Source organism: Clupea harengus, chromosome 9, assembly GCF_900700415.2.
Source record: "Clupea harengus chromosome 9, Ch_v2.0.2, whole genome shotgun sequence".
Lineage (NCBI taxonomy): Eukaryota > Metazoa > Chordata > Actinopteri > Clupeiformes > Clupeidae > Clupea > Clupea harengus.
Window position 1 is genome coordinate 23770803 of NC_045160.1, and position 26879 is coordinate 23797681.

Here is a 26879-nt window from a genome sequence, read left to right on the forward strand (position 1 = left end):
TGTGTGTGTACATTGTGTATGGCTCATAGTAGGCTACGCAAAGCCGTGATACAAAGCAGTGACCAACAACAACGCTAAATTTTAATCCTAAATTGATGATTGTTCTAATTTGATATTATAGCAACTACTGCCCTCTGAAAAACCATCCAGTCAGCCATCAGTCTCAGTCAGCAGTTACATTTTCAACACAATTTGCAAGAAGCCTCCCCGTCCGCCAAGCTACACATGGAGGTTTGAGCTGGAGAGGTGGAACCTTCATTTTGAAAATATTTAGGCCTTCAGAGAACTCTTGCATGCCTCCACGATCTGTCTCTGTATCCTGTATCTACTACCACTGACTACTTGTGTGCTCCCCCAGTGATACTCCCCCAGTAGCCCACAAAGCTAATACATGTTCCAAAACACAGGGGTTAGCCGTTAGCGTCTATGAAACATTGACATTTTAAATCCTCAGACACACCGATACACAGCATCCCAGCCCAAGATAGTGCCCTGCCTAAGAAGAAAGGTGTTGCCACCGCGGGCAGGAATTAACAACCCGAAGTACAATGAGTCTACAGAAGGAGTCGACACAAGGGGCTAAAGTGTCAGTCCGAGGTGGATGAATGTCAGAGCCACAAAGCTAGCTAGCTAGCAGCGCTAGTAGCCGAGGAGCTAACTTTAGCATCTGTGTCCTGTTGCCTGCTGCCTCCTGTGTAGTGCGCTAGTGTCTCTAAAACTACACTATAATGGAATATTAGTTAGACATCACTGTGACATCTGTCTTGAATTTACAGTTGATTGAGTTAAGAAACTCTGTCGCACTTATTTTGTTATTGACTGGTCCCCGCTGTGATTGTCACCCCGATAGTGTGGACTAATAATAAAGATCTAATTGAATATATTAACAAATAACAATGGATCAAAGGTTTATTTTATGGATCTATGTGGTGCTAGTGGATGAATATTTTGTTGGGGAACTGCTCATCTGGACACACACCTGCTCATATGGCTGTGTGTGTGTGTGTGTGGGGGGGGGGGGGGGGGTTGGTGTGTGTGCTGGTGTGTGTGCATGTGAGATATCATTTGATGAGGGATGGATGTTCACACTAATTTCCCTTTGCTGCTCTTATCAAGCTAATGCAGGAGAAAACTCTCTCTCTCTCTCTCTCTCTCTCTCTCTCACACACACACACACACACACACACACACACACACACACACACACACACACCACACACACACTTAGCTATTATGTGAGCCAAAGTCTGTTCTCCTCTGGCACAGAAGGATAAATAACAGCTCACACACCCACCCACACTAACACACACACACACTCACACACACACAAACACACACCCACCCACACACACACTCACACAAACACACACCCACCCACACAAACACACACACTGGCAGACACCTTCACACAAGCGTATAGGCACAGTCTCTCACACACCCACCCACACAAACAGGCTCTCTCTCTCTCCTTCTCTTTCTCTCCCTCTCTCTCGCTCTCTCTCTCTCTATTTCTTTCTCTCTATCTCTCTCTCTCTTTCTCTCTCTCTATCTCTCTCTCTCTCACACACACACACAGACAGAATATTCATAAGTCTAACACATTTCTCTGGCTCCTGCGTCAATTCAGCTGAACCTTACAATGTCACCCCATCACTCAAGACTTCCAGTTGTCTTGGCAACAATCCTGAGGTCAAATCTCTCATTCACCCACCTCCCCTCCCCTTTCGCCACCACACACATACACACACACACACACACACACACACACACACACACACACACACACACACACACACACACACACACACACACACACACACACACACACACACACACAATCACACACACACAATCACACACACACAGAACATGATCTCCCAGAGCAGTGACAGGGCTATTTAGCCACTGGTCTACAATTCATTTATTCTAGATGAGTGCATTTAAACCCAGCAAGTCTCTGTGCTTCTCACCGTATGGAGGCTAGCTTTGAACATTATGGCAACAGACATTTGTTTTATTCATAAATTCACATTAAAATCTTCCTTTCCTTTGATAAATACCAAGACACGCATCCCCTCGTGTTTTTATGTAACAGCACCAATGGATATTCATTATAGCTAAACATTAACACATCTGATGTTGTTTCATATGAATTAATCACAGCACATTTGAATCAGTAAGCAGATGACTGGCCTGTTGTTACTGCGTACTCAGAGACAGAAGCACTGATGCTGTGAGGATGCCTCCCCCCTATCCCCCCCCCCCCAACCCCCGCTACTGTGTCTGCCCTTTTTTTCTGTTTTTTTCCTCTCCCTTGGCTTGCCGGCTCTCGCTGTCGCCTGCAATATCGCACGGAGTGTGTGCTCAGACTGTGACCAATTGTGCAGGAAAAAGGGCCAATTACTGTAGCGTGGCAGGCTGCACTGTTCACTCAGCCTACCAGCCTCTCTCTCTCTCTCTCCTCCCCCATCCCTCTCTCTCTCACCTATCTCTCTATGTCTCTCGCCCTCTGCACTCTCTCTCCTCCCCCATTCCACTGTCTCTCTCTCCCTCTCTCTCTCTCTCTCTCTCTCTCTCTCTCCCCTCTCTCCTCTCCTCTGCTCAGTTCTATGCTAACGTTATTTACAGCACTCTTCCACCCAGCGCTGGGGGGCTTTATGATACTCAGTGTGTGTGTGTGTGTGTGTGTGTGTGTGTGTGTGTGTGTCTGTGTGATACAAAGAGAGAGTGAGAGGGAGAGAGCGGGGTAGAGAGACAGAGACAGAGAGAGAGGGAGGGAGAGAGAGAGAGAGGGGGAGAGGGAGGGAGAGGGAGAGGTAGAGAGACAGAGAGAGAGGAGAGAGAGAGAGAGAGAGAGAGGAAGAGAGAGAAGAGAGAGAGGAAGAGATGGCCCACTCAGGCGCAGTGACGTGGCCTAGTTTCTCAGGGTGCCCCTGTGCTAGTGATAAGATGAAGGCTGAAATGCATTCTCCACACACACATCCAAGCCCCAGAGTGTGTGTGTGTGTGTGTGTACAGTATGTGTGTCCATGTATTTGTGTGAGCCCGAGTGTTGAGACTGAGATACCAGAGGCCTGTATCTGCTAGAGAAACACAGTGAACAACCAATGACAAGAGAACACATATTACTCTCTCTCTCTCTCTCTCTATCTCTCTCTCCCTCTCTCCCCTTCATGCATGACACTTATGTGCATGACCCTCCCTGCACTGTACACACACACAGTGAGCCCTAGCAACAGCAGTGTGTGTATGTGTGTGTGTGTGTGTGTGTGTGTTGTTTGGTGTGTGTGTACAAACACCAGGTACACACTAACACCAGATACACACTAACACCAGGTACACACTAACACCAGGTACACACTAACACCAGAAACACTCCATCACCAGATACACACCATCACACTTTCCAACATCATTCGCTCTTTTTTCTGTCTGTATATATAGCATACACAGAGGCAGGTAGCACAGAAGGACTAGAGGCAGCTAATCAATCAGCTAATCATTCAGCTAATCAATTAGCTGATCAATCAGTTGTGATCAGCTGCAAAGCCCAAGCAAAGCCACAGGAAAGATAAATAGGTCAACCTGTCCGTTCTGTGCGAACCAGTCGGCTTTGTCAGTTGCGATAATCACCTTAATGGAAGCTATTGCCAGTCCTCTTTATGGCTTTTAAAACTCTGATCTATGTGTTTATAATTGATGAGTGATTTTACGTCATAACTCAACAGCCATAGCATCCCAGCCGAGTGTGAAATATGCAGCGCTGCCACGCAGATGAGCCTAATGCCTCACATTTCTCCCCCTCCGCGGATTTCCTGAAGTGACGTCCCGAGCCTTCCTAACTCCCCTCGGCGTGACAACACTTGGCTGCTGCCGCCCGACAGCTAGGAATAATAGGGTCGATGCCAATCTCAAATAAGCTCCACAGTCTTCTTCTTCTCCTTCTCCTTCATCTTCTTCTTCTCCTTCTTCTTCTTCTTCTCCTTCTTCTCTTCTCCTTCTTCTTCTTCTTCTTCTTCTCCTTCTTCTTCTTCTCCTTCTCCTCCTTCTTCTTCTTCTTCTCTCTTCTTCTCCTTCTTCTTCTTCTCTGTTCCCGAGCTGCCTTCTCCCTATTATGTAGCTCTGTAATATTTGAGAGACATTAAACAGATACATCACCAGAGTAACTATTGGACTGATCACAGGGACCCAGTAGCCTGGAGGGGCCCCTTCCTCGGCAGTGTCAACGGGGCGAGGGCTTCAGTTAGATTGGCCCGAGCTTTTGGGTGATGGGACTGCACATGTGCGGCACTAGAAGCAAGCTCAGCTCCTCACCTGGAGGGGGGAGAGGGGGGGGTATATCAAGGCCCCCTCTTGAGCTTTAATCTTTCTGCAAACACTTTTGAATACCAGTTAAATGTAAAATGGGGGGGGGGGGGGGTACAGTAGTGGAGTCTGTAGTCTTGACTTAATGTCTCAATGAGGAAGGTTGACATTGCGGTGATCTGAGCAAAAAGCGCTGAACAAGCTGTGTAACTGTTCCTCTCGCACTCTCTCTCTCTGTCTCTCTCACTTTTTCTCTCTCCCTCTTTCTCCCTCCCTCTCTCTCTCTCTCTCTCTCTCTCTCTCTGTCTCTCTCTCTCTCTGCTTCTCTAACACTGTCTTTCCCCGCCTGGCAACCAGCGCTGCGCTAGGCAAGATAATGAGAGCAGGACGTGTGACAGTGTTTCGTTAAGGGGGAGAAGAAACGACGACTTCTGAAGCTGACACTTGCCTCTGTGTGTGTGTGTGTGTGTGTGTGTGTGTATGTATGAGTGTGTGTTCTTTGGTGTGTGTGTGTGTGTGCCAGTGAGTGTGTGTGTGCCAGTGAGTGTGTGTGTGCATGTGCACGCATGTGTGTGTTTCGATGTCGCGACGGGAACACCCCCGGTGGGCCTGCTCTAGCAAGCGACTCCTCTGATCTTCGGATGAGAGACGAGAGAGAAAGAAAGAAAGAAAAAAAAGAAAAACGGAAACGAAGACAAAAAAAAAAAAGAAAACGTTAAAGAGCAATAATATTTAGAGAAGGCAGGGGAGGCCTTTTTTTTAATGTGCCTCACTTCAAATTCATACTTGTCATGCAAAATAAATCAGCGGTCTCTGGCGGAGGGCGCCAGCCTGCGCTTGAGAGTGAATAAGAGATGAAGCTTAAACGTTCACGGGCCCCAGACTGACACACTCCATCATGTCAGAGGAGGCTGTCAGCATCATCCCAGCTTCCAGCACACACACACACGCACACACACACACACACACACACACACACACACACACACACAAACACACACACACGTACAAGACACTTACTCGCACACAGACTGACATTCATTAACACACACGTGTTACACACACACACATGCAAGCACACACACACTCACACACACACACTCACACACACACTCACACACACACACACACACACACGTCTGTCTGATCCATATGAATAATCAAAGCATACTCATCATTAAATCATAACAGGGCCTGCTGGGAAATGAACATGCTGCTGAGAGAGAGAGAGAAAGAGAGAGAGAGAGAGAGAGAGGGAAAGAGAGAGAGAGAGAGCGGGAAAGAGGTAGAGAGAGAGAGGGGAGAGTGAGAGAGGAAGAAAGAGAGATCACATTTACACTGCTTCAGGGCTACATGGTTTTCAACGGTGTGTGTGTGTTAAAAGTGGAATAGGTCCCTCCAGTTCCTTCACACCTCGTCCCTGCTCTGTGTGTGTTAGAGTCTCAGAGAGGACCCCTGCTCTGTGTGTGTTAGAGTCTCAGAGAGGGCCCCTGCTCTCTGTGTGTTAGACTCTCAGAGAGGACCCCTGCTCTGTGTGTGTTAGAGTCTCAGAGAGGGCCCCTGCTCTGTGTGTGTTAGAGTCTCAGAGAGGGCCCCTGCTCTCTGTGTGTTAGAGTCTCAGAGAGAGCCCCTGCTCTCTGTGTGTTAGACTCTCAGAGAGGCCCCTGCTCTGTGTGTGTTAGAGTCTCAGAGAGGGCCCCTGCTCTCTGTGTGTTAGACTCTCAGAGAGGGCCCCTACTCTCTCTCAGAGAGGGCCATGCCAGCCTGCCGGACGAAGAGCACTGCCTGCTGGGTTATGTAGTTTTCATTTAAAGTAATTTCTGTGGTTTCGTGTGTATGTTCGACTGTGTACATATATACATAGGTGTGTGTGTTTTGTGAGATTTGTTTACACTGAAAGTTAGAGTACAACTTCTATCCTCTGCAGTGCCATCTCATACCTGATCTCATACCTAACCCTGTTAACCCGGTGAGGCCCTCTGATACCCAATCCACTCCCTGCCAGACCAGCGCAGCAGTGTGGTGCCCCCCGCGCCCCGGTCTCTCTCGCTCTCACTGGTCTCACGCCACAGCGCATCATCATCAGGCCACAGGCCCCCAACGCCGCCATTATCACTGCATCATTGTTTTGGCAGCTGGGGAAGCGTCTCCATTGGCTGGCCGTGGTGCCCTAAACCAGCCGATTGGTTGTTTCTGGGGTTATTTCTTTCTTGTTTAACGCGCACCCTGCGTCTACCAAGAGGCTGACACCCTCCGCAGTGCAGGGAGGGGCGACCCAGATCATTCCCATAATATTTCCCTCCGCTCTGACCTACATCAGCCGAGGAGCCGGCTCTCACGGATCAGGCCCCGACACCGCAGGCTCGGACCAGATACGGCCCAGAATCGCTGCATTCGGGAGGGGGGGTGTTTATATTTAGCGCGCATGCCAGTGGCATATCAGTCAGCAAACACACAGATAAACACACACACACACACAAGGATAAACACACACACGCAGATAAACACACACACACACACATACACAGCCTCTGGCCTGGTTGGTGTTTGGCTGTGCATTTCTGTGAGGCTGTATCTGACTGTAAACAATTATGGTGACTAAAATAACACATACCACTCTCTCTCTCTCTCTCTTTCTCTCTTGCTCTCTCTATCACCCTCTCTGTTCCCTGTTCCCCTATTTCTCTTTATTCCCTTCCTTTTCTCTGTGCCTCTCTTCCTTTATCTCTCCCCCTATGTACCATTCTTTCTCTCGCCCTATTTCTCTTCCCTTCTCTCTCTCTATCTCATGCGCTTTTTTATCACTATAGTGTAAGCTTTGTCTGTTGGAGATTTAATGTTGTATGTGGTTTATTGTCGAACTGGGTACAAAAGTTAGAGAATGATTTTATAAAGGAGTGTTAAACCTCTCCCTCTCTCTCTCCCTCTCTCTCTCCCTCTCTCCCCCTTATCTTCCCAGTCCCTGCCATGATCACGTCGTACCCCAACACCACGCTGGCCACCAAGGGCAAAAAGAAGGAGATGAGCTGCACAGCCAAGGGAGAGAAGCCCATCATGATCCGCTGGGAGAAGGAGAAGGAGATCATCAACCCCGAGATGAGCCGCTACGTGGTGACGGTGCGCGAGGTCGGCGACGAGGTCAACTCCACCCTACAGGTGCTGTACATTAACACACACACACACACACACACACACACACACACACACACACACACACACACACATGCACTCCCACCTGTACCCACAGCACATGCTTCAGTACCTCCCACAGTTGCAAATATTCTAGCTCTTGTGCTTGAGGTTGAACAAGAGAGCCTCAACAGTCTTCTGAATCATATTCTGCCGTCTCAGAGCCACAGACTGGAGTACGGCTTCAATGCTGTGAGTGACAGGAAGTGTTCAGGCCAGCTACTGAAGACATACAGCATTCACTTATTTAGTCCAGCTTCATTCGAATATGACTGGTCCAGTGAAGGCACCTATTTAGTCCAGCTTAATTTGAATATGACTGGTCCAGTGAAGGCACCTATTTAGTCCAGGTGTAGTGAATGGGCACAGTCATGTCATCATGATAGAGATGCTTAGTAATGTTCAGTGATCAGGTCGGAAATGTTAACAGATCAGTTGTTATGTATGTGTGCCGCATACGGTGCTCAGAACAAGCCTCTTAGATTTAGTTTGCACAGAACTTTCTAGGTTCTAAAAGAACTGCAACCACACTAATTTCACACTAAGAGTTGGACAGCAGTGCTGTTTTTTTTTGTGCTGACTTAAAGTTTCTCATTGTTTCATGTGCTACTCTATGTGTTTTAAAATGCGCTCCCTGCTACAGATCCCAGGGTCTTCATATTCCCATTAGAGTTTGGGATGCGGAGCAGAGGAGCTGACAGAGCAGGTCTCACGACGTTACCAGTTTTCCGTTTGCTTTGGGTTCACTGCGGGCGTTTGCGGACACAGACCAGCAGCCTCAGGAGGCACTTCTCTGAGAACAAACCTATATAACGGACAAGGGTTTAAAGTTTAAGTCGAACATTTTGGCATGTTAACGCAAAAAAAAAAAATGTTCAAATTCAAAAGTGCAGTGAGTAGGTGTTTGCCTCGAACGTCCACTTTTCGAATGTTCTTTGTTTCAGAGGCGGCCTTAACCTGTAGGTCGTGAATTTAGGAAAAAAGACACGGAGCCAGACAGCGTGGGTGCACAACAATGGAGTTTATTTTCAAGAAAGGAAAAAAAAGGAAAAATAAAAGCGAATTGTTCAGATGTGGGCATGAAAAGCATATAGCTCAATCTGAGTCAAGTAGTCATGGTAACTGAATTAACAAAACAAAATAAGAAGACAGTGAAACATTAATCAGATTTTTTAACATCAACTAGCGTGTGCTATAGTTGCCATTACAGACGTAGTAGCTGAGTTCACTCTTCCACACTTGGCCTGGTGCTGGGAGTTTTACGAGCTTCATCTCTTCCTCTCTACAGATCCAGAGTCCAGTGCGAGGCGACTCTGGCTTCTTCTCCTGCCACGCCATCAACTCCTACGGTGAAGATAAAGGAATCATTCAGCTCACAGTGGAGGGTGAGTGTGGCCTCCTCGTAGCAAACATGGCAGGTGTCCCATAATTAAACAACATATGGTTGCTCTCCACGGGCAATTACCACCCCATTCTAACCAAAAGCAAACTGTTTTTAGTAGAATTAAAGCCTTCTCATGAACTGTAATGGTTAATGGACTGTGTTTATGTAGTGCTTAGCGACTGATTTAAGAGTACTTGAATCTCTGTATACTCCCTACACTACACATCTACCTATGAACAGAATAGGTTGTCATTGTAGAATATACACATCAAGATTGATATTCTATTCTGGCAGACAATTCTACACTATACACATCAAGATTGATATTCTATTCTGGCAGACAATTCTACACTATACACATCAAGATTGATATTCTATTCTGGCAGATATTTCTACACTATACACATCAAGATTGATATTCTATTCTGGCAGATATTTCTACACTATACACATCAAGATTGATATTCTATTCTGGCAGATATTTCTACACTATACACATCAAGATTGATATTCTATTCTGGCAGATATTTCTACACTATACACATCAAGCTTGATATTCTATTCTGGCAGACAATTCTACACTATACACATCAAGATTGATATTCTATTCTGGCAGATATTTCTACACTATACACATCAAGATTGATATTCTATTCTGGCAGATATTTCTACACTATACACATCAAGATTGATATTCTATTCTGGCAGACAATTCTACACTATACACATCAAGATTGATATTCTATTCTGGCAGATATTTCTACACTATACACATCAAGCTTGATATTCTATTCTGGCAGACAATTCTACACTATACACATCAAGATTGATATTCTATTCTGGCAGATATTTCTACACTATACACATCAAGATTGATATTCTATTCTGGCAGATATTTCTACACTATACACATCAAGATTGATATTCTATTCTGGCAGATATTTCTACACTATACACATCAAGCTTGATATTCTATTCTGGCAGATATTCTACACTATACACATCAAGATTGATATTCTATTCTGGCAGATATTTCTACACTATACACATCAAGATTGATATTCTATTCTGGCAGATATTTCTACACTATATACATCAAGCTTGATATTCTATTCTGGCAGACAATTCTACACTATACACATCAAGATTGATATTCTATTCTGGCAGATATTTCTACACTATACACATCAAGATTGATATTCTATTCTGGCAGATATTTCTACACTATACACATCAAGATTGATATTCTATTCTGGCAGATCAATTCTACACTATACACATCAAGATTGATATTCTATTCTGGCAGACAATTCTACACTATACAAATCAAGATTGATATTCTATTCTGGCGGATATTTCTACACTATACACATCAAGATTGATATTCTTTTCTGGCAGATATTTCTACACTTTACATATCAAGAATGATATTCTATTCTTGCAGATATTTCTACACTATACATATCAAGATTGATATAATATTCTGGCAGATATTTCAGTTTTTCTCCCCTGTTGGCCTCTGTTGTGTTTCCTTGCTGTGCTTGATATGGTGAGGGTTGCTGCTTCTGTTGTTGAGCTTGTGGCTGTCCTGACCCCACAGAGCCTCCAGACAGCCCCCTGGTGGAGATCCGAGACGTGCAGGACCGCATCATCACCCTGCACTGGAACATGGTGTTCGACGGCAACAGCCCCATCACAGGATATGACATCGAGTACAAGAACAAATCAGGTACGGGCTGTCAAGAAACACAGTGACGTTGGCCCCCTCAAGCCAGCCCCCATACCCAAACTCTCATGCACGGGTTGGGAGTCAGGTCTTACACTCCAATCCCCGTCCCCAATCCCTCACTCCAGACGCACCGCAGGATCTCTTCTTCTCTTCATCTCGTCTCACAGCATGGACTGTGAAGTAGTAATTCAAGAGATTGAGATTCAAGAGGTTGAGATTTAAGAGGTTAAATTAAATATTATTATTATTATTATTATTATCTGCAATTCCTTTGTAATAATAATAACAACAACAATAATAATAATTATTATTAGTAGTAGTATTTGTATAATAATGATGATGATTATTATTCTAAATATAATAATAATTATTATTGTTTCTACCTCGATTTATGTTGTTGTTGTTGTATCATTAGTAGTATTTTGGTGTTTAGGCATCAGTCATTCATGTCTGGTCATATAGCCATACAGTGAATGGAGATATGTTGAAGTCCCTGTAAGGTTCTTACACGCTAAAGCCCTTGATTGGATTGCATCACCTGAGTGTGTATGCTGAGCTCAGAGGGGCCTTGATTGGATCTCATCACCTGAGTGTGTATACTGAGCTCAGAGGGGCCTTGATTGGCTGAGTCATGTGGTGAAGGGCTATTCAGAGATTTAAAGCCACACCTGTTTACTTCTTAAACACAGTTTATGAATTTGGATATATGATGATATGATAAGTGTCCTCACAAGTAGCAGTGATGTTTCTTTCCCTCATTGTGAGTTTATCTTTATCATTGTGATGAAACTATCTATCTAGTGAAGAAGTCTGACTTCATCTTGATCTCTTTGGCTTCCTCTTCTCTCCCTCCTGTGGTACTCTCATCTGCAGCTCCGTGGAGTTCCGCGATCTCCACCAAGAACATCTCCCCCTCGCTCTACCAGGCCACCATCATCGACCTCCACCCCTCCTCCACCTACAACATCCGCATGATCGCCAAGAACCGCATCAACAGCAGCGCACCCAGCAACGAGCTCACCATCACCACAGACGAAGCCAGTGAGTGTCCCTGCCTTTAGTCTTGCGTAGCTGGACTTTATTAGCACATTAGCTATTAGCATATCTGTCTGGAGACAACCAGGGTCAAACGGGGACTAAATGTGTGTGGGACTAAATGTGTGTGATTAAACAACTATGGCATTTGGAAATATAGAAGTGAAAGGTGAGACCAAGACAGTCTGGCACTGCAACTACAACTTTGTCTGTGTGGACTGTAAGAATACTCTAAGAGAGTATGTCACATAGTTGCAGTAGTGGCAGCTACACACGACAATAGCACCAACAACCTTTTTCATTTTTTTATAAATAATTGAATTTAAGTCATATAAAATATTTAAAATAATTTTGGGTCAGGGGGATCCATAAGGTCACCCAGTCATGCTAATGGGGAGGGGGGGGCTTCAGTTATGTTTTCTCCTTCCCCAGTTGCATGGCTGAGTATGTCCGTCATCCAGGTCAAGGTCACAAGTCTGATCTGGTGGGGGTTGCTGCCCTCTGGTGGTTAAATAGTGTACTATAAACCAGTGCTGCGGTTGCATCTGGGTGTGACTGTCTGGAGCTGTGGTTCTACCTCTCGCTGGAGGGAAGCTAGTTATCTGCAGCTTTTCTGCTCCAGCCACCCCATCAAACCAATTAACCCTAATTTATTCATGAAAAGTTAATTCCTCACGAGCTGTGGCTGAATCATGAGGCTGCTGCAGTTCCTGTTAGGCAAATACGAGCCATAAATATTCATAACAACAACATGCACATACTGTTTGGCTGGTGAGACTGTTATAGTTTTCTAATCCATACCCTTCAGATATTTACAGTTATCTGGTAAGCCTCATGGTATGTTTGCTAAGATATTCTTGCTCAAGGCAAATGACACCTATTCGTGATGTCTGTCTCTAAATAAAATAAAAAATACATGAAAAAGGGATTAATAGTGAATGTTACTGATCAATTCATTGGCCATTGCTGCCCATTCCCTTCCCTCAGGTTCAGATTACACTAGATAGAGATCAAAACTGGACTAGGGTGAAGGCAGATTCATCATTTCATTGAAATCTAAATCTGATTGTGTGAACTGATGTTTTTCCACCAACTCTCTTCTAAATGAAAACTAAGACATTACTCAGAGACAAACTCCGTTTCTTATTGTCATTTGGAATCAGACCAGAAATAAACAATACTCGCTAGTTTGAGTAAAAACGAGATGACACTGGCTACGACAAGTGACTAACTAACTGTCATGGATTAAAGTAAAACTGGAAACACTATGAGCCTGCAACTATACAACGACATGACATGGTGTCATTATTTTTTTAATTCTTAGAGTAAAAAGCAAATTCAAGACATCAGAATAAAAACCAGGAGAATCCTCTATTTGGCCAACATTAGTAGTTCCATAACGTGATGTATTGCATAGAGCACCTCCTATACATTAGTAGCTACATAACGTGATGTATTGCATAGAGCACCTTCTATACATTATTAGCTACATAACGTGATGTATTGCATAAATCAACTATACATTAGTAGCTACATAACGTGATGTATTGCACAGAGCAACTTCTATACATTAGTAGTTCCACAACATGATGTATTGCATAGAGCACCTTCTATACATTATTAGCTACATAACGTGATGTATTGCACAGAGCACCTATACTGTGTCATTACTGGTCTCCCCTGCATGTACTGTGCCCATGGGTTGAGTTTAGTGGCATTGCTAAGAGAGAGCACCTGTGTGTTCACTGCTCACTGTGTCCATTGTGTGAGTACGTACTATAAGCCTGTGTGTTTCATTACTCCACTTCTCTGATGAGTGTGAGCAGACATGGGCAAAAAAACATCAAAATGTATGATACAAAATACAAAATACCCCTCAAATAAATGTATTAAAATAAAATACAAAATACTGGTGCCAGAAAATGTAACAAAATACAATACATGTATTTTGTATTTAAAATATAGGAAATACTTTTTCTGGATTTTCCGTTTTCTCACAGTTTGGTATAGCAGAGCATTCAGGTTTGGGCTATATAATGTACACAAAGCTCTGATGGACCCCACAAAAAGGAAGAACAGTCACAGAATGTCAGTGTAACTAAGCAAAGCTATTAAAAGACAACAACTTGATTGATTATGTATATATATATTTTTGCAGGCAGCAGCTGTGTGACTCTCATGTTTTCACAAAACAGGGCTCTCAATGCAATCTCTATGGCTTCCGGGAGGGCTCGCCCCACCGTGCTTTCGTCATACATAAATGCGTGTAAGGTCGTCATACGTCTTTGATCAAGTCACAGGCTGTGTCTATTACCGCGCACTTGCACACTTCAAACATTGACTTTCAGTGCTTAGGGCATTCACACTGACAGAACCAGCAGAATTCAGGGCACTGAAAGTACCCGGATGGCGTACTGCAAACGGTCAAAAAATGCAGTGTAAAACGATGGACACTACTCGCCCTAAAGGGGCGCCATCTTAGCTACTTAGCGGAAGAGGAGGAGCCCTTTCGGCAGCTTTTCAGTTTGGAAAGTTGGCTGACTGACGCATCGCAAATCACTTCAACCATTATTGCTGGTTACAATAACGGTATTATCTGATAGTACAGTGTCTATTTCTCGGTAACTTTTGAAAAATCTAAGCGAGAAAACGCTTGAATGTACATTTACATACAAAACACGGCTGTCAGCGGAGTTTGGTCCGCCATCTTTGTTTAAAAGGTAAAAGGCTCGCACATTTGTGTTCGTCAGTGTTCCATTTGAGACAACACTAATCAGCGAGGGAACGCACTACAGATGTAAGTGCTTATGGTGCACTACGGGTAGTATTGCAGTGTACTTCGTAAAGTGCGCGGTAATAGACACGGCTAACACAATTCGCTCTTTGAAAGAACCTCCTTTAAGACGGCGTACTAATGAAGATAAATTGACAACCATCAAGACAGCTATCTAAGTTTTCGAACACAGCCCTGTTTTCTGAAAAAATTGGATTTAACATGAGAGTCAATGAGAGATATCTGGGGCGATTTCCATTTTGCCCCAAAAGGGGGGGGGGGGCATTTGAAGCACCACTTTTGCCTGACTGTTGCCTGATTCGACAATGACATTCAGAGGCATATCAGACGGTTTAGTGGTAGAATCCGACAGAAAAACAATCTCCTTCTGCCTAAACACTGGAGAAAGTATTTGGAGTATTTTAAATACAAAATGACTCCACTCTAAAGTATTTTGTTACAAATTACGTTAGATTTTTTATCGGCCCTATCAAATACAAATTACAAAATACTCAAAGTGATTGAAATACGTATTTCAAATACAAGTAATTGAAATTCTGCCCATCTCTGAGTGTGAGTAAGTACTATACGCGTGTGTGTTTCATTACTCCACTTCTCTGATCAGTGAACTTACTTTGGTCCCCAATGTGTCAGTGTGTAGAATAATGAATGGATGCCTTTGGGTTCTGACGAGTGAACTTACTTGTGTCAGTGTGTAGAATAATTAATGGATGCCTTTGCACTCTGATGAGTGAACCTGATTGGCCTGATGACCCCTTGAACCCGATGACCTCTGCTCCCTGTGTGTGTGATCCAGCTAGAGTTCTGCTCTAACGTGCCCGTCTCTGCTCCCCAGGTCCAGACGGCCCTCCGCAGGAGGTGCAGCTGGAGGCGCTGTCCTCCCAGAGCGTCAAAGTCACCTGGAAGGTACGCGCACGCCATGTCACGTCACGCCACAGCAGACTCCACTATTGTGTCTGGAGATAAGAGATGACAGAGACTAGGAGATAACCCTAACCCCCCCCCCCCCATTGCTCTTGGATATCTGGCCAAATGAAACAAATGGAGAAATAAGGGCTGCGTTTGGCCACCTGCCTAACAGAGCTAGCGCTGCGATTGGCCACCTGCCCAACAGAGCTAGCGTTGCGCTTTGCTACTTAGCTATTGTTTGGTGTCACACCCAAAATTTCTGTCACTGTGCTTTTTATTTCTGTGGATTGATTGCATACCCCAAAATACAACTTCAGCACACACACACACACAAACACACTTTGTCTAATCCATTTCAGAATCACTTGCTATCAGGGTCGCACCATAGGCTATGGTTTGCTTGACATTTGATGTCATTGTAGTTATCATGTCAGAGAAACGATTTTTATTTATGTGCCTGCCCACATTTATCCCAAAATGCATCCCAAAATGCATCTCTCCACTCTCCCCTCAGCCTCCACAAAGGCACCTTATGAACGGCGTGATCCGCACCTACCACGTCAGTTACCGCGAGTACACCAAAGAGCAGAACCGGCAGCTCACGCGCATCACCGTGGACGCCACCGGCGACCAGGAGACCGTCACTCTGGACAACCTGCGCAAGTTCACACTCTACGAGGTCATCGTCAACGCGGAGAACAGAGCTGGCATGGGCCCCGCCTCACACGAGGGCATCATGCGCACCCTGGAGGACGGTGAGTGTGTGTGTGTGTGTGTAGTGTGTGTAGTGTGTGTAGTGTGTGTGTAGTGTGTGTGTAGTGTGTGTGTAGTGTGTGTGTAGTGTGTAGTGTGTGTGTGTGTGTGTGTGTGTGTGGTATGTGTGTGTGTGTGTGTGTGTGTATGTGTAGCATGTGTGTAGTGTGTGTATAGTGAGTGTGTGTGTAGTGTGTGTATAGTGAGTGTGTGTGTGTGTGTGTGTGTGTGTGTGTGGTGTGTGTATGTGTGTGTGTGTGTGTGTGTGTGTGTGTGTGTGTGTGTGTGTGTGTGTGTGTGTGTGTGTGTGTGTGTGTGTGTGTGTGTGTAGTGTCTGTGTGTAGTGTCTGTGTGTGTGTGTGTGTTTGTGGCACTGTTTGTCAATGCAGGGCCACAGTATGCTTTTGACAGTTTTTGATAAGTACGTTTGAATTTGAGAAATGCTCTTGGTCTCATTTAGATGTGGGCACCATCCAGAGACAGGTGTGCTTTTTAATGCTAAGTGTAAACAGACCTGATCATCCCCTCCTGTTGAAAGCTCTGTTATTACAGCTGAATTCCACCAGGGGGCACTGTTACTGTTACATTGTTGTTACTAGCGCTGTTTGTAACCTGTTGGTCTCTCCCTCCCTCTCTCTGCCTGCAGTACCCAGCCAAGCCCCTGGTAATGTGGTGGCCACCCCCAGTTCCCCTGAAGCCATTTTCGTGTACTGGTCCCCTCTCCCTAACGACACGCTCAACGGCGTCCTTCTGGGCTACCGTGTCATCTTCTGGGCCAACCTGGCGGACGGAGGTGAGTTCTCCCCATCACATGATTATATGTTGCTCATTGCTGTGGATATCAAATTTAAACATGAATACCGGTATGTACTGTAATGCAGTTAAGGAAGATTGCTTTTCCATGCATGTGGCAGTTCCTAAAGTCACCACTAGGTGGAGCTGTAGCATAGTTTATGAGAGAAGACAGTGCTCTCCTCTTTAGTAGAACAAACTGTACTCACTGACAGGCCTGGTGTGTCTTAAACATCTCTGAACATGTGTGGGTTGACACACTTACACACATCTGCTGATTTCAGTGCACTAAACGTACAGTGTCCAGACGTGCTGAAATCTCTATGTATCCCTCATTCACCACTGCTTAGATTCACTGATAACAGATCATTGGCTTTCAACAGAAGCAAGTCATCACAGGGTGTGTATTTCATCTTTATCAAATAAACAGGCCAGTATCAGGGCCTCATCAGTGTTACCACACGGCACTGGTGTCTGGACCCAACAGGCCACATCAGTGTTACAGCACGGCGCTGGTGTCTGGACCCAGTGTCCCCTTATTTTATTACCTAATGACAAGATGGATGTCCTGCAACAACCTCACCAGCCAACCCAGAGCTCTCCTGTCGAGGCAGGCAACCAAACAGCTCTGCAGCCCAGCAGAGATGAACCATCTGTGGGGGAGAGAGGACCAGAGCCTCCCCTCCCCTCCCCTCCCCTCCCCTCCCCTCCCCCTCACAGCAGGTTCAGGGGTGCAGGAGATTAGAGTCAGGGGGGAGCGACACAGCTCCTTAAACACTGGATTAGTGTGTGGTGAATAGAGGAGATTCAGTCGCTGAAATAGGTTAAGTTCACCACTGAAAGTGACTTGCTTCATTTGTCCATGTTGTGGGATGTATCCTGACTGATTGATCTTTAAGAACCATGAAATACTTGTGTAGTTCTAGAAGAGTCATGTTCCATAATCCGTATGAGTAAAACTCAAGCCAGTTAGAGTTTAAAACTGAGTTCCTGCACCTATGGCCCCACTTGTTCTCGATTTGTTCGTGCGTTTCTCCATTGTTCTTTGGTGCTAATGTTCTGTGTGCATGTTCTCTGTGTGTGTGTGTGTGTGTGTGTGTGTGTGTGTGTGTGTGTGTGTGTGTGTGTGTGTGTGTGTGTGTGTTCTGTGTTGTGGCAGAGCTGGGAGACATCAGGAACATCACCACCATTCAACCCCGCCTGGAGTTGGACGGCCTGGAGAAGTTCACCAACTACAGCATCCAGGTGCTGGCCTTCACCCAGGCCGGAGACGGCGTCCGCAGTGGCCAGATCTTCGCCCGCACCAAAGAAGACGGTATGAGCACACCCTACATGGCAGTCCGAAGTGTAGGATAACAGCATCATGTGAAACACACGGCAGATTACACACTGACCAACAAGGTTTAGGAGAATACTCTATTCTTGTAGAGAATGACACATTGTGAAAACGTCTGTGTTTTAGTCACTCCCATCTTGACCAAAGTAATGATGAAACAGTGTGTGAGAAGGCAAAAATTGGAAGATGCTCTATGGAGACAATTCAACTATCAATCTATATATGTAATGTAACAAAACTGGCTCCTGGTCATGGATGTAAAACATAATTTCATTTCAAATTTTACAGGTTTAATAGTTTCAGGTTATGATGTGAACATGCCACTGCTTTGTGTGTATGTTTTGAGTTTGTTTTGCTGACGGCCATGTTTGTTTTAATGACGGCCATATTTGTTTTGACGACGGCCATGTTTGTTTTAATGACAGCCATATTTGTTTTAATGACGCCCAAGTTTGTTTTGATGACGACCATGTATGTTTTAATGACGCCCATGTTTGTTTTGATGACGACCATGTATGTTTTGATGGCGGCCATGTTTGTTTTGATGACGGCCATGTTTGTTTGGTGCAGTCCCTGGTCCTCCCGCCGGTGTGAAAGCAGCAGCTGCCAGCAGCACTGAGGTGTTTGTGTCCTGGCTGCCCCCAATCAAGCTCAACGGCATCATCAAGAAATACAAGATCTACTGCTCCTTCAACTACCCTACGGTAACTAGACCAGGATACTCACTCAACACACACACACACACACACACACACACACACACACACACACACACACACACACTCAAGATCTACTGCTCCTTCAACTACCCTACGGTAACTAGACCAGGACACTCTCTCACCACACACACACACACACACACACACACACACACACACACACACACACACACACACACACACATGCACACACACACTCAAGATCTACTGCTCCTCCAACTACCTTACTGTAACCAGACCAGGACATTCTCTCACCACACACACACACTCAAACGCATATACACCACCCACGCGCTCAAACCTCTGCAGGATTGAACTGTACCATCTCGTCCTCTAAGGCGTCAGTCTTAACTTCACGTGCAATGAATCACTGCGAATTGCTGTCCGAGAGTCGGGTATAAAATGGCCACCACAACTGGCAGATCTATTACTTCACTACCCTCACTGGTGTCAAGTTAGCAGTAGATGGTGTTTTCCCCAATCATGTGAAGATCTGTCATTAATATAACTTTTAAATAACTTTTAAACTTTTAGCCCACTGGTGCCCCATGATTATGTGACAGATTGTGTCACCCTGCCCCATCTCAGCTCCTCCAGGTTTAACTGCACGTATCTGTCTCTACTCCACACTAGAGGTGTTATGTGCTGGGAAAGAGGGAGGGATAAAAGCACTGGTAGATTTACTACCACACTGGTGTTAAGCAAACTGCAGGTGTTGGTGTCATCAGTCCGGTGAAAAGCCGTGCCGCTGGTGTGTAAGTTGCCATCACACTGGTTTATAGTAACAAACCCCCTTCATTTGACTGTAAAATGAGTTGCTTTTGAACATCACTCTGAATGCACACCAGCGCAGTAAACAAACAAATAAAAACATCTCGAGCTGTATTTATGGGCCAACAACGACACTTAAGGTAATGAGGTTCCTTTCACAGACTTGTAATTTAGAATTGCCCTGGAATTACGATCAGAACGACGCGCAAATCAAACGTTGAAATGCTGCATTATGCATAAGGCACCTTTTAAGGGTCTTTTCACAGGGTGCTTTCATCAGGTTCCCCCCCTCTGTGGTTCTGGAGGCCACAGGTCCAGTGTCAGGGCTGGTTTCATGGGCCCATCAAGCTGACACCTCAGAACCCATATTAATGTCAGGGCCACACCCGCTGCCTCACGGCCAGTCATCCCTCCCCTCCCGCCCCTCTCTATCATGGGCACGCTCTCTGCTGTCAGTGCAGCTGCCACTGCCACTGCCACACCCAGCAACAGCAGCAGACTCAGCATGGAGAGGAGTGGAGAGGAGGAGAGAGGAGAGGAGTGGAGAGGAGAAGGGAGGAGGAGAGGAGAGGAGTGGAGCGGAGAAGAAGGTAGGAGAGGAGAGGAGTGGAGAGGAGTGGAGAGGAGAGGAAAGGGAAGGAGAGGAGAGAACAGGAGAGGAGAGGATAGGAGAGGAAAGAAGAGGAGGGGAGGAGAGGAATGGAGAGGGGAGGAGGAGAGGAGTGTAGGAAGAGAGCATATGAGATGAGAGGAGAGGAGAGGAGAGGAGAGGAGAGGAGAGAGGAAGAGAGGAAGAGAGGAAGAGAGAGACATGAATCTGCCTCTCCTCCCCAGTGCCAATGACAGCTTTATCCCCTCACTCGCTCTCTCTCACTCTCAGGCACTTTATTCCAGCTTAGTCAGTACCTCAAGTCCACCGCCCTGCCAACAGCCTTGGGGCAGAGGAGAGGAGAGGAGAGGAGAGGAGAGGAGAGGAGAGGAGAGGAGAGGGGAGGGGAGGAGAGGAGAGCAGTGTGCCGTTCGAAACTCCAATGATTCAGTCAGTGACCATTCACTGATTTAGAGAAGCCAGACTCAACTCAATGACGGTGGCCTTGGGTGGCACTTGTCTTTGACTTTTAGCTCTAGTTTAGCCTTGCTGTTAAAATGACCCTGACTGGGAGCTGTAATCTGTGACAAACTGACGCTCCTGGAAACATGGAGGGATAGAGAGACACGTTTGGTTGTCACAGCGTCACAGGAGGAATGTGACGGAAATGCAATGATAATTGCTTGACCCCTCTAGTGTTCTTAGATAGGCATGGGTTTTGACTCACATTTCAAGGAAACAGAATTGGAACAGGAAGTGAGGTCATTCGGGGGGATGCCCCAGTTTGGTTTATTTATAAACACGTTCTCAGATATATCTATTTTCCTCCATCGCTAAGTCTTCCTTTCACTCTCACACTCTCTCTGTCCATTTCCTACCAGAAGCAGTTTTAGGATCAGTTCTAAGAATCAGTTTGTAAACTGTAAAGTCAGCTTTAACTAAAGGTTTGACCGACTATACCAATGACAAGATTGTCAAAACATCATGAAGGGCTGTGACATATTGTTTGCCGTATAGGACATCTTAAAACACAAATATAGTCATAAAGGACCTCATGGTTCCAAACCCTCGCAGTGTGTGTGTTATCTAACGAGTGAGCCATCTTCTGTGGCCCACACGCAGGTGAACAATGACAATGACGCTCCGCCCGATAAGTACTTCTACCACATCCACGGCCTGCGTCTCAACCAGAGGTACAGCATCTGGGTGGTTGCCGTGACTGCAGCTGGCCCCGGCAACGCCAGTGAGATCATCACCGTGGAGCCGCTGGAGAAAGGTACTGTGTGAGGGAGGGGAGTGTGGAGCAGAATTACAGAACCATCGGGCGGGCATCAGTCACTTGAATATTAAACAATGAGGAATTTATTTCTGACTTTAATTCCCTAAATTAACGTCTTATTACACTGCTAATGTGCATTTTGCGGAATAACATTATTTATATTTTGTGTTTATTTGTTTGTGTGTGTGTGTGTGTGTCTGTGTGTGTGTGTGTGTGTGTGGTGTGTGTGTGTATGTCTGTGTGTGTATGTGTGTGTGTGTGTGTATGTTTGCCTACAGCCCCTGCCAGGATTCTCACGTTCAGTGGTACGGTCACCACCCCCTGGATGAGGGACATCGTTTTACCCTGCAGGGCTGTGGGAGATCCCGCCCCCACCATCAAATGGCTGAAGGAAACGTAAGTGTCAGTCACTCAATCAAGAGAAAACATGACCAATCAGATGACAAGCACTTTGCTCTAATTTGCGATATTGCTACCCCCGTTTGTTTGCCAATATTTAGCTATTTTCATTCTCATTAATTTTGCTTGCCGCTTTTGAGTTATGTATTATAGCATGCATTGATATACTATGCATTTCATGCAAACGATAGAATGCAGTATGCAAAACAGACGGTACAGAAAGTATGCTTGCACATTGATTCATCAAATTGAATCAAGTGAGAGATCTCTGTGAATCATAGTGATTCACCAAGGGTTTAAAGGAATTGATCTGGAGTAAAAAGCTCACTTCCTGTCTGTGGTATCTCTGGTAGCAACGGCACCCCTGCTCCAGTCCAGATTGACGGCCGTCGCAGTGTGCATAGCAACGGTAGCTTCATCATCCGCACTGTCAAAGCAGAGGATTCTGGGTACTACAGCTGCGTGGCCAGCAACAGCTGGGGATACGATGACATCAGACTTAACCTTCAGGTTCAAGGTAGGTCATTGACAGGACAATCACATGACACATGAAAAATTACGGTAATCCAAGAACAATTGCCTTGAGTATTGTGTTCCTGTAATCTGTTTGAAAGACCATAGCATTAACAATGCCATGGATGAATGCCATTACTGAGAGGGGAAGGCACTCGTACCTGGATGTAGCGGCAGTTATAGAAATAGCTTTGGACAAATAGTGACTCCTCAAGGACAAATGATGAATTATTAATTACTCTGACTATATAACTGCTTTGGCCTCCCCGAGGAGAATCACTAGGAAATCATGAGGAGGAATTCAATTATAGCCTCAATGTAGTTCATTAGCAAGATTGACATTATCACCATGAAAAGACATGAGCCATCTCTGACGCTGTGAGGATGCTTGGTGACCATGATGATGTGTTCACTGTGTGTTGTGTTGCAATCAGTGCGCTCCACTGTAAACGAGACATTCACAACCTCTCCTTTCCTGCCTTCCTCTCCCTCTTTCTCTCCCTCCCCCTCTCCCTCTCTCTCTCTCTCTCTTCCTCTCCCCAGTGCCACCAGACCAGCCGCGTCTCACCGTCACCAAGACGACCACCACCACCATCACGCTGTCTTGGATCCCAGGAGACAATGGAGGCAGCTCCATCAGAGGTGAGTGGGCGAGCCAATCCCACGCCTCAGGCGTTTGCTGTCAGTGCAGTGGGAAGATCCGGCCCGGAGCTGGCCCTGGTCTGGCCCGCGTCTGGCCCGCGTCTGGCACGCCCTCGCCCCAGACTCAGAGTAGAGACATGCGTTCCTGTGGGGCCTTTCTGAAAAGAGCGAGGTCAGGGCTAATTTTGATTGGAGAGAGCGGGTGTGTGGGTTGGAAGAAACTGATGAGTGTGCGGAAGCGGAAGAAAGACATGACTTGCAGGAACCTTTTCAAAATATAAACATATGTGTGAAATGAAATAGAAGTAGAGTTTTTGTTTCTTAAAGTACAGAACGTTATTCGTTTTCGTCTTCGTTTTGCACGAGAACAGCGAGAAATAACCCATTTTACATAAACGGGCAAGATTGGTGTTTGTTACGCACAGCACATTTTCATGTGAGCCGGCACAAATGGGACTGAAAAAAGCATCCTGTGTAAACGTCCACCTGCAGTTATTTTGCAGGCAGAAGGGAGTGGGACACAACCTGAAAGAGGCGGTTAGGAGCGGGATAAAAACATCACATCGTTTTTGCTGGAGCCGGACAGAATCTTCCGGGCTCGGGACTGATAAATCCACCCCTCTCAGGCCTCGGAGACACGTCTCTGTTCCCGCTGAAGCACTAATACCCTCAGTGTGACTTTGAGGCAGGTGGTGATGGAGGGCACCGGAGGCTTAGTGTGGGATATCCTTACCTTTCCCATTGTCCTTGCTCAGTATCCAAGCAGGGCAGTGATACACCGTTGGGTATTAAACAAACAAGAAAAGCTCAGGTTAGAAGGAAAAAAAAAAATGAACAGAGGATCAGAAGAGTGAGGAGTGGGAGAAGGAGGGATAAAGACGAAGGAGTACATGAGGTTGAGCTGGGGCTTGAGCAGGAAGATTAAAAGGACTTCCAATCAGCGAAGGCTGGGCCGCTGCAATTCATCACGTAGGGAGTACTGGGCTCTGAGGCGCACTGGGGTGGCCTGCCGGGGCACTTATTTAAAGTGGGAGTGGAGGAGTCCACTCCTCCCTTCCCTCAGCCCCTGCTGACACGGATCCGGCCCCGGTCTGGCCCCGGTCCGGCCCGCATCTACCGGATCCTCGCCAGATCTGGGCCACAGCCTCTGTCCACTTTGTTAGTTTTCCTGAGGTGAGCGAGGCCACTCAACATGCTTTATGCTCCTCATCACTTAGCCGCAAACACAGGGTAGGGTTTGACCTACCCATAATCCTTTGGGGTGAATTATGTCTGGCTGGCCCCTGTGGCCTCCTATAAATTGATCTATGCCTGGGGATGGAAATGAGATGAAGGGCAATGCGTCCTTCACAACAAGGCATCTTTCAGGCGTTATACATATTCATTGACCAGCAAGAGGATTTATTTAATTTATTTATTTTTTGAGTTCGGAAAGTTACGATCTTCCACCATCTCATTCATTTGTCGTACCTCCTGGTTCAAAAGGTGTTGCTGTTTACCATACAAACACAAATACACTGGGAATGCCGACTATAGTTATTCACAAACAAGGACCTTTAACTTAACAGTGCTCTATATTCAAACTAGCTGAAGGATGTACGGTGTATTGACTGTAGACGGCCCTATTTATTAGAGTGCATTTGACCTGATTGGTACCAGAGGGGTCACAGCGTCGCATCCTGTGATTAGTGGAGGCAAGACACATGGGACATGAGTGGGATGCCACTGGATGGGATGCAACCCTGAACTGGCGTCTGAGTCAGTCCCTCTCTGTGTACCGCTGACCCTGGAATGCATGTGATAGAATTCAAATAGAATCACAATAGAATTAGAATGGAATTAGAACATAATTGAGTTAGATAGAGTTGATGGAAGAAGAGTAGAATCCTTCTTTTCTAGGGACATCGATGACACGTATTACTAATTTTGACTTTTTGCCCTTAATTTGTCGTTACGGAATGATTGATCAACAAATAAAGTGGATCATCCATATCATTTGACAGATCTGTGCCACATTCGATACAGAATCCACTGCTGGGTTGTCTTTTTTCTGCAAATTGATTTGAAGTTTTTTCTTTGTATTTTTTTTTCATTTGAGCTTTGGTGTGTTTCCCTGTGCAGGCTACATCCTGCAGTACTCTGAGGACAACAGTGAGAAGTGGGGCAGTTTTCCCATCAGCCCTAGCGAGCGCTCGTACCGTCTGGAGAGCCTCAAGTGTGGAACGTGGTACAAGTTCACCCTTACTGCCCAGAACGCTGTTGGACCCGGACGTATCAGTGAGATCATTGAGGCCAAGACACATGGCAAAGGTATGCATCAGAAGAGGGACATCCTAGCTGACATGCTCATCTCAAAGCCGAAGGGGTTTTAATATAGCTAATTTAGTTAATGTAGCTAATATAAATAATGTAGCTAATATAGATGATTTAGCTAATATAGATAGTGTAGCTAATATAGATGATTAAGCTAATGTAGCTCATATAGATAGTGTAGATAATATAGATGATTTAGCTAATGTAGCTAATATAAATAATGTAGCTAATATAGATGATTTAGCTAATATAGATAGTGTAGCTAATATAGATGATTAAGCTAATGTAGCTAATATAGATAGTGTAGATAATATAGATGATTTAGCTAATGTAGCTAATATAGATGATTTAGCTAATATAGATAGTGTAGATAATATAGATGATGTAGCTTATATAGATAGTGTAGCTAATATAGATGATTTAGCTAATGTAGCTAATATAGATAGTGTAGCTAATATAGATGATTTAGCTAATGTAGCTAATATAGCTACAGGCCTCCAGTCTGCTCTTCATTTGACCTCATTTTTAAAGTGGTTGACAGGGATTCTGACTTGGCTTAAAATCTTACAAGCATAATTCGACCATATAGGTACTGCTGCCCACTCCCTGAAAATTAATTTAACTCCAAAACTAACCTAAAATGTAAATTTGACAGTATAATTCTCTGACAGATTTCCAACAGTTGGTCCAGTTAGCTGTCCTCACCCGACACCAGAGCCAAACAGTTGCTATTGCTGCTCCTCATCATCTCTCAATTCCTCTCAAAATGAATCTAGAAATTGACCAAACTTAACCTACAATTTAATAAAATGTTTTAAAAAGTAATTACAAAAATTGTTTAATGCTCAGACCACAAACAGACAATTATCTTGGCCCAAAATGGTCTTCCATTTTGTCAGATAGTTGAAGATGTTCTTCCTCATCATCTCTTTCTCCCTCCGTCCTCGACCGTGTCACAGAGCCTCAGTTTGTGAAGGAGCACGAGCTGTTCGCCAGCATCAACTCCACGCGAGTGCAGCTCAACCTGAACGGCTGGAACAACGGCGGCTGCCCCATCACGTCCTTCATCGTGGAGTACCGGCCGGTGGAGAGCCCCACCTGGACGCGGGCGCAGCGCAGCTCGCTCACCAAGACCTACATCCTGTACGACCTGCAGGAGGCCACCTGGTACGAGCTGCAGATGAAGGTGACCAACAGCGCCGGCTCTGCGGAGAAGCGCATCAACTTCGCCACGCCCAACCCAGACGGAAGTGAGTCCTCCGTTCCGTTCCGTTCGCACTGGTTTTTTACGTTTACGACTTCGCATTTGAGATCACATTTGACAGTTCCACAGACAGGAGTTATTTAGGTTCTCAGAAACAAGTCTGTATTTTTTTTTTTTTAAACTAAGGAGTTCTCACAAACGAGTCTGTGTTTGGCAGTCTTTTA

The 26879-nt window shown here is 45.4% G+C and overlaps 1 protein-coding gene across 1 annotated transcript in view; it reads left to right on the forward strand.

Moving 5' to 3' along the window:
* Positions 1 to 26879, forward strand: part of dscamb (Down syndrome cell adhesion molecule b) — a 155412-nt gene that overhangs the window by 113631 nt on the left and 14902 nt on the right. The window contains exons 10-24 of the mRNA XM_031572911.2: positions 7265 to 7461; positions 8783 to 8879; positions 10479 to 10607; positions 11481 to 11648; positions 15272 to 15342; positions 15860 to 16100; positions 16745 to 16891; positions 18050 to 18205; positions 18797 to 18930; positions 21428 to 21581; positions 21863 to 21980; positions 22337 to 22500; positions 23040 to 23138; positions 25260 to 25448; positions 26411 to 26701. Of these exons, the coding sequence (XP_031428771.1) occupies positions 7265 to 7461; positions 8783 to 8879; positions 10479 to 10607; positions 11481 to 11648; positions 15272 to 15342; positions 15860 to 16100; positions 16745 to 16891; positions 18050 to 18205; positions 18797 to 18930; positions 21428 to 21581; positions 21863 to 21980; positions 22337 to 22500; positions 23040 to 23138; positions 25260 to 25448; positions 26411 to 26701 (2355 nt within the window). The remainder of the gene's footprint in view (positions 1 to 7264; positions 7462 to 8782; positions 8880 to 10478; positions 10608 to 11480; positions 11649 to 15271; positions 15343 to 15859; positions 16101 to 16744; positions 16892 to 18049; positions 18206 to 18796; positions 18931 to 21427; positions 21582 to 21862; positions 21981 to 22336; positions 22501 to 23039; positions 23139 to 25259; positions 25449 to 26410; positions 26702 to 26879) is intronic.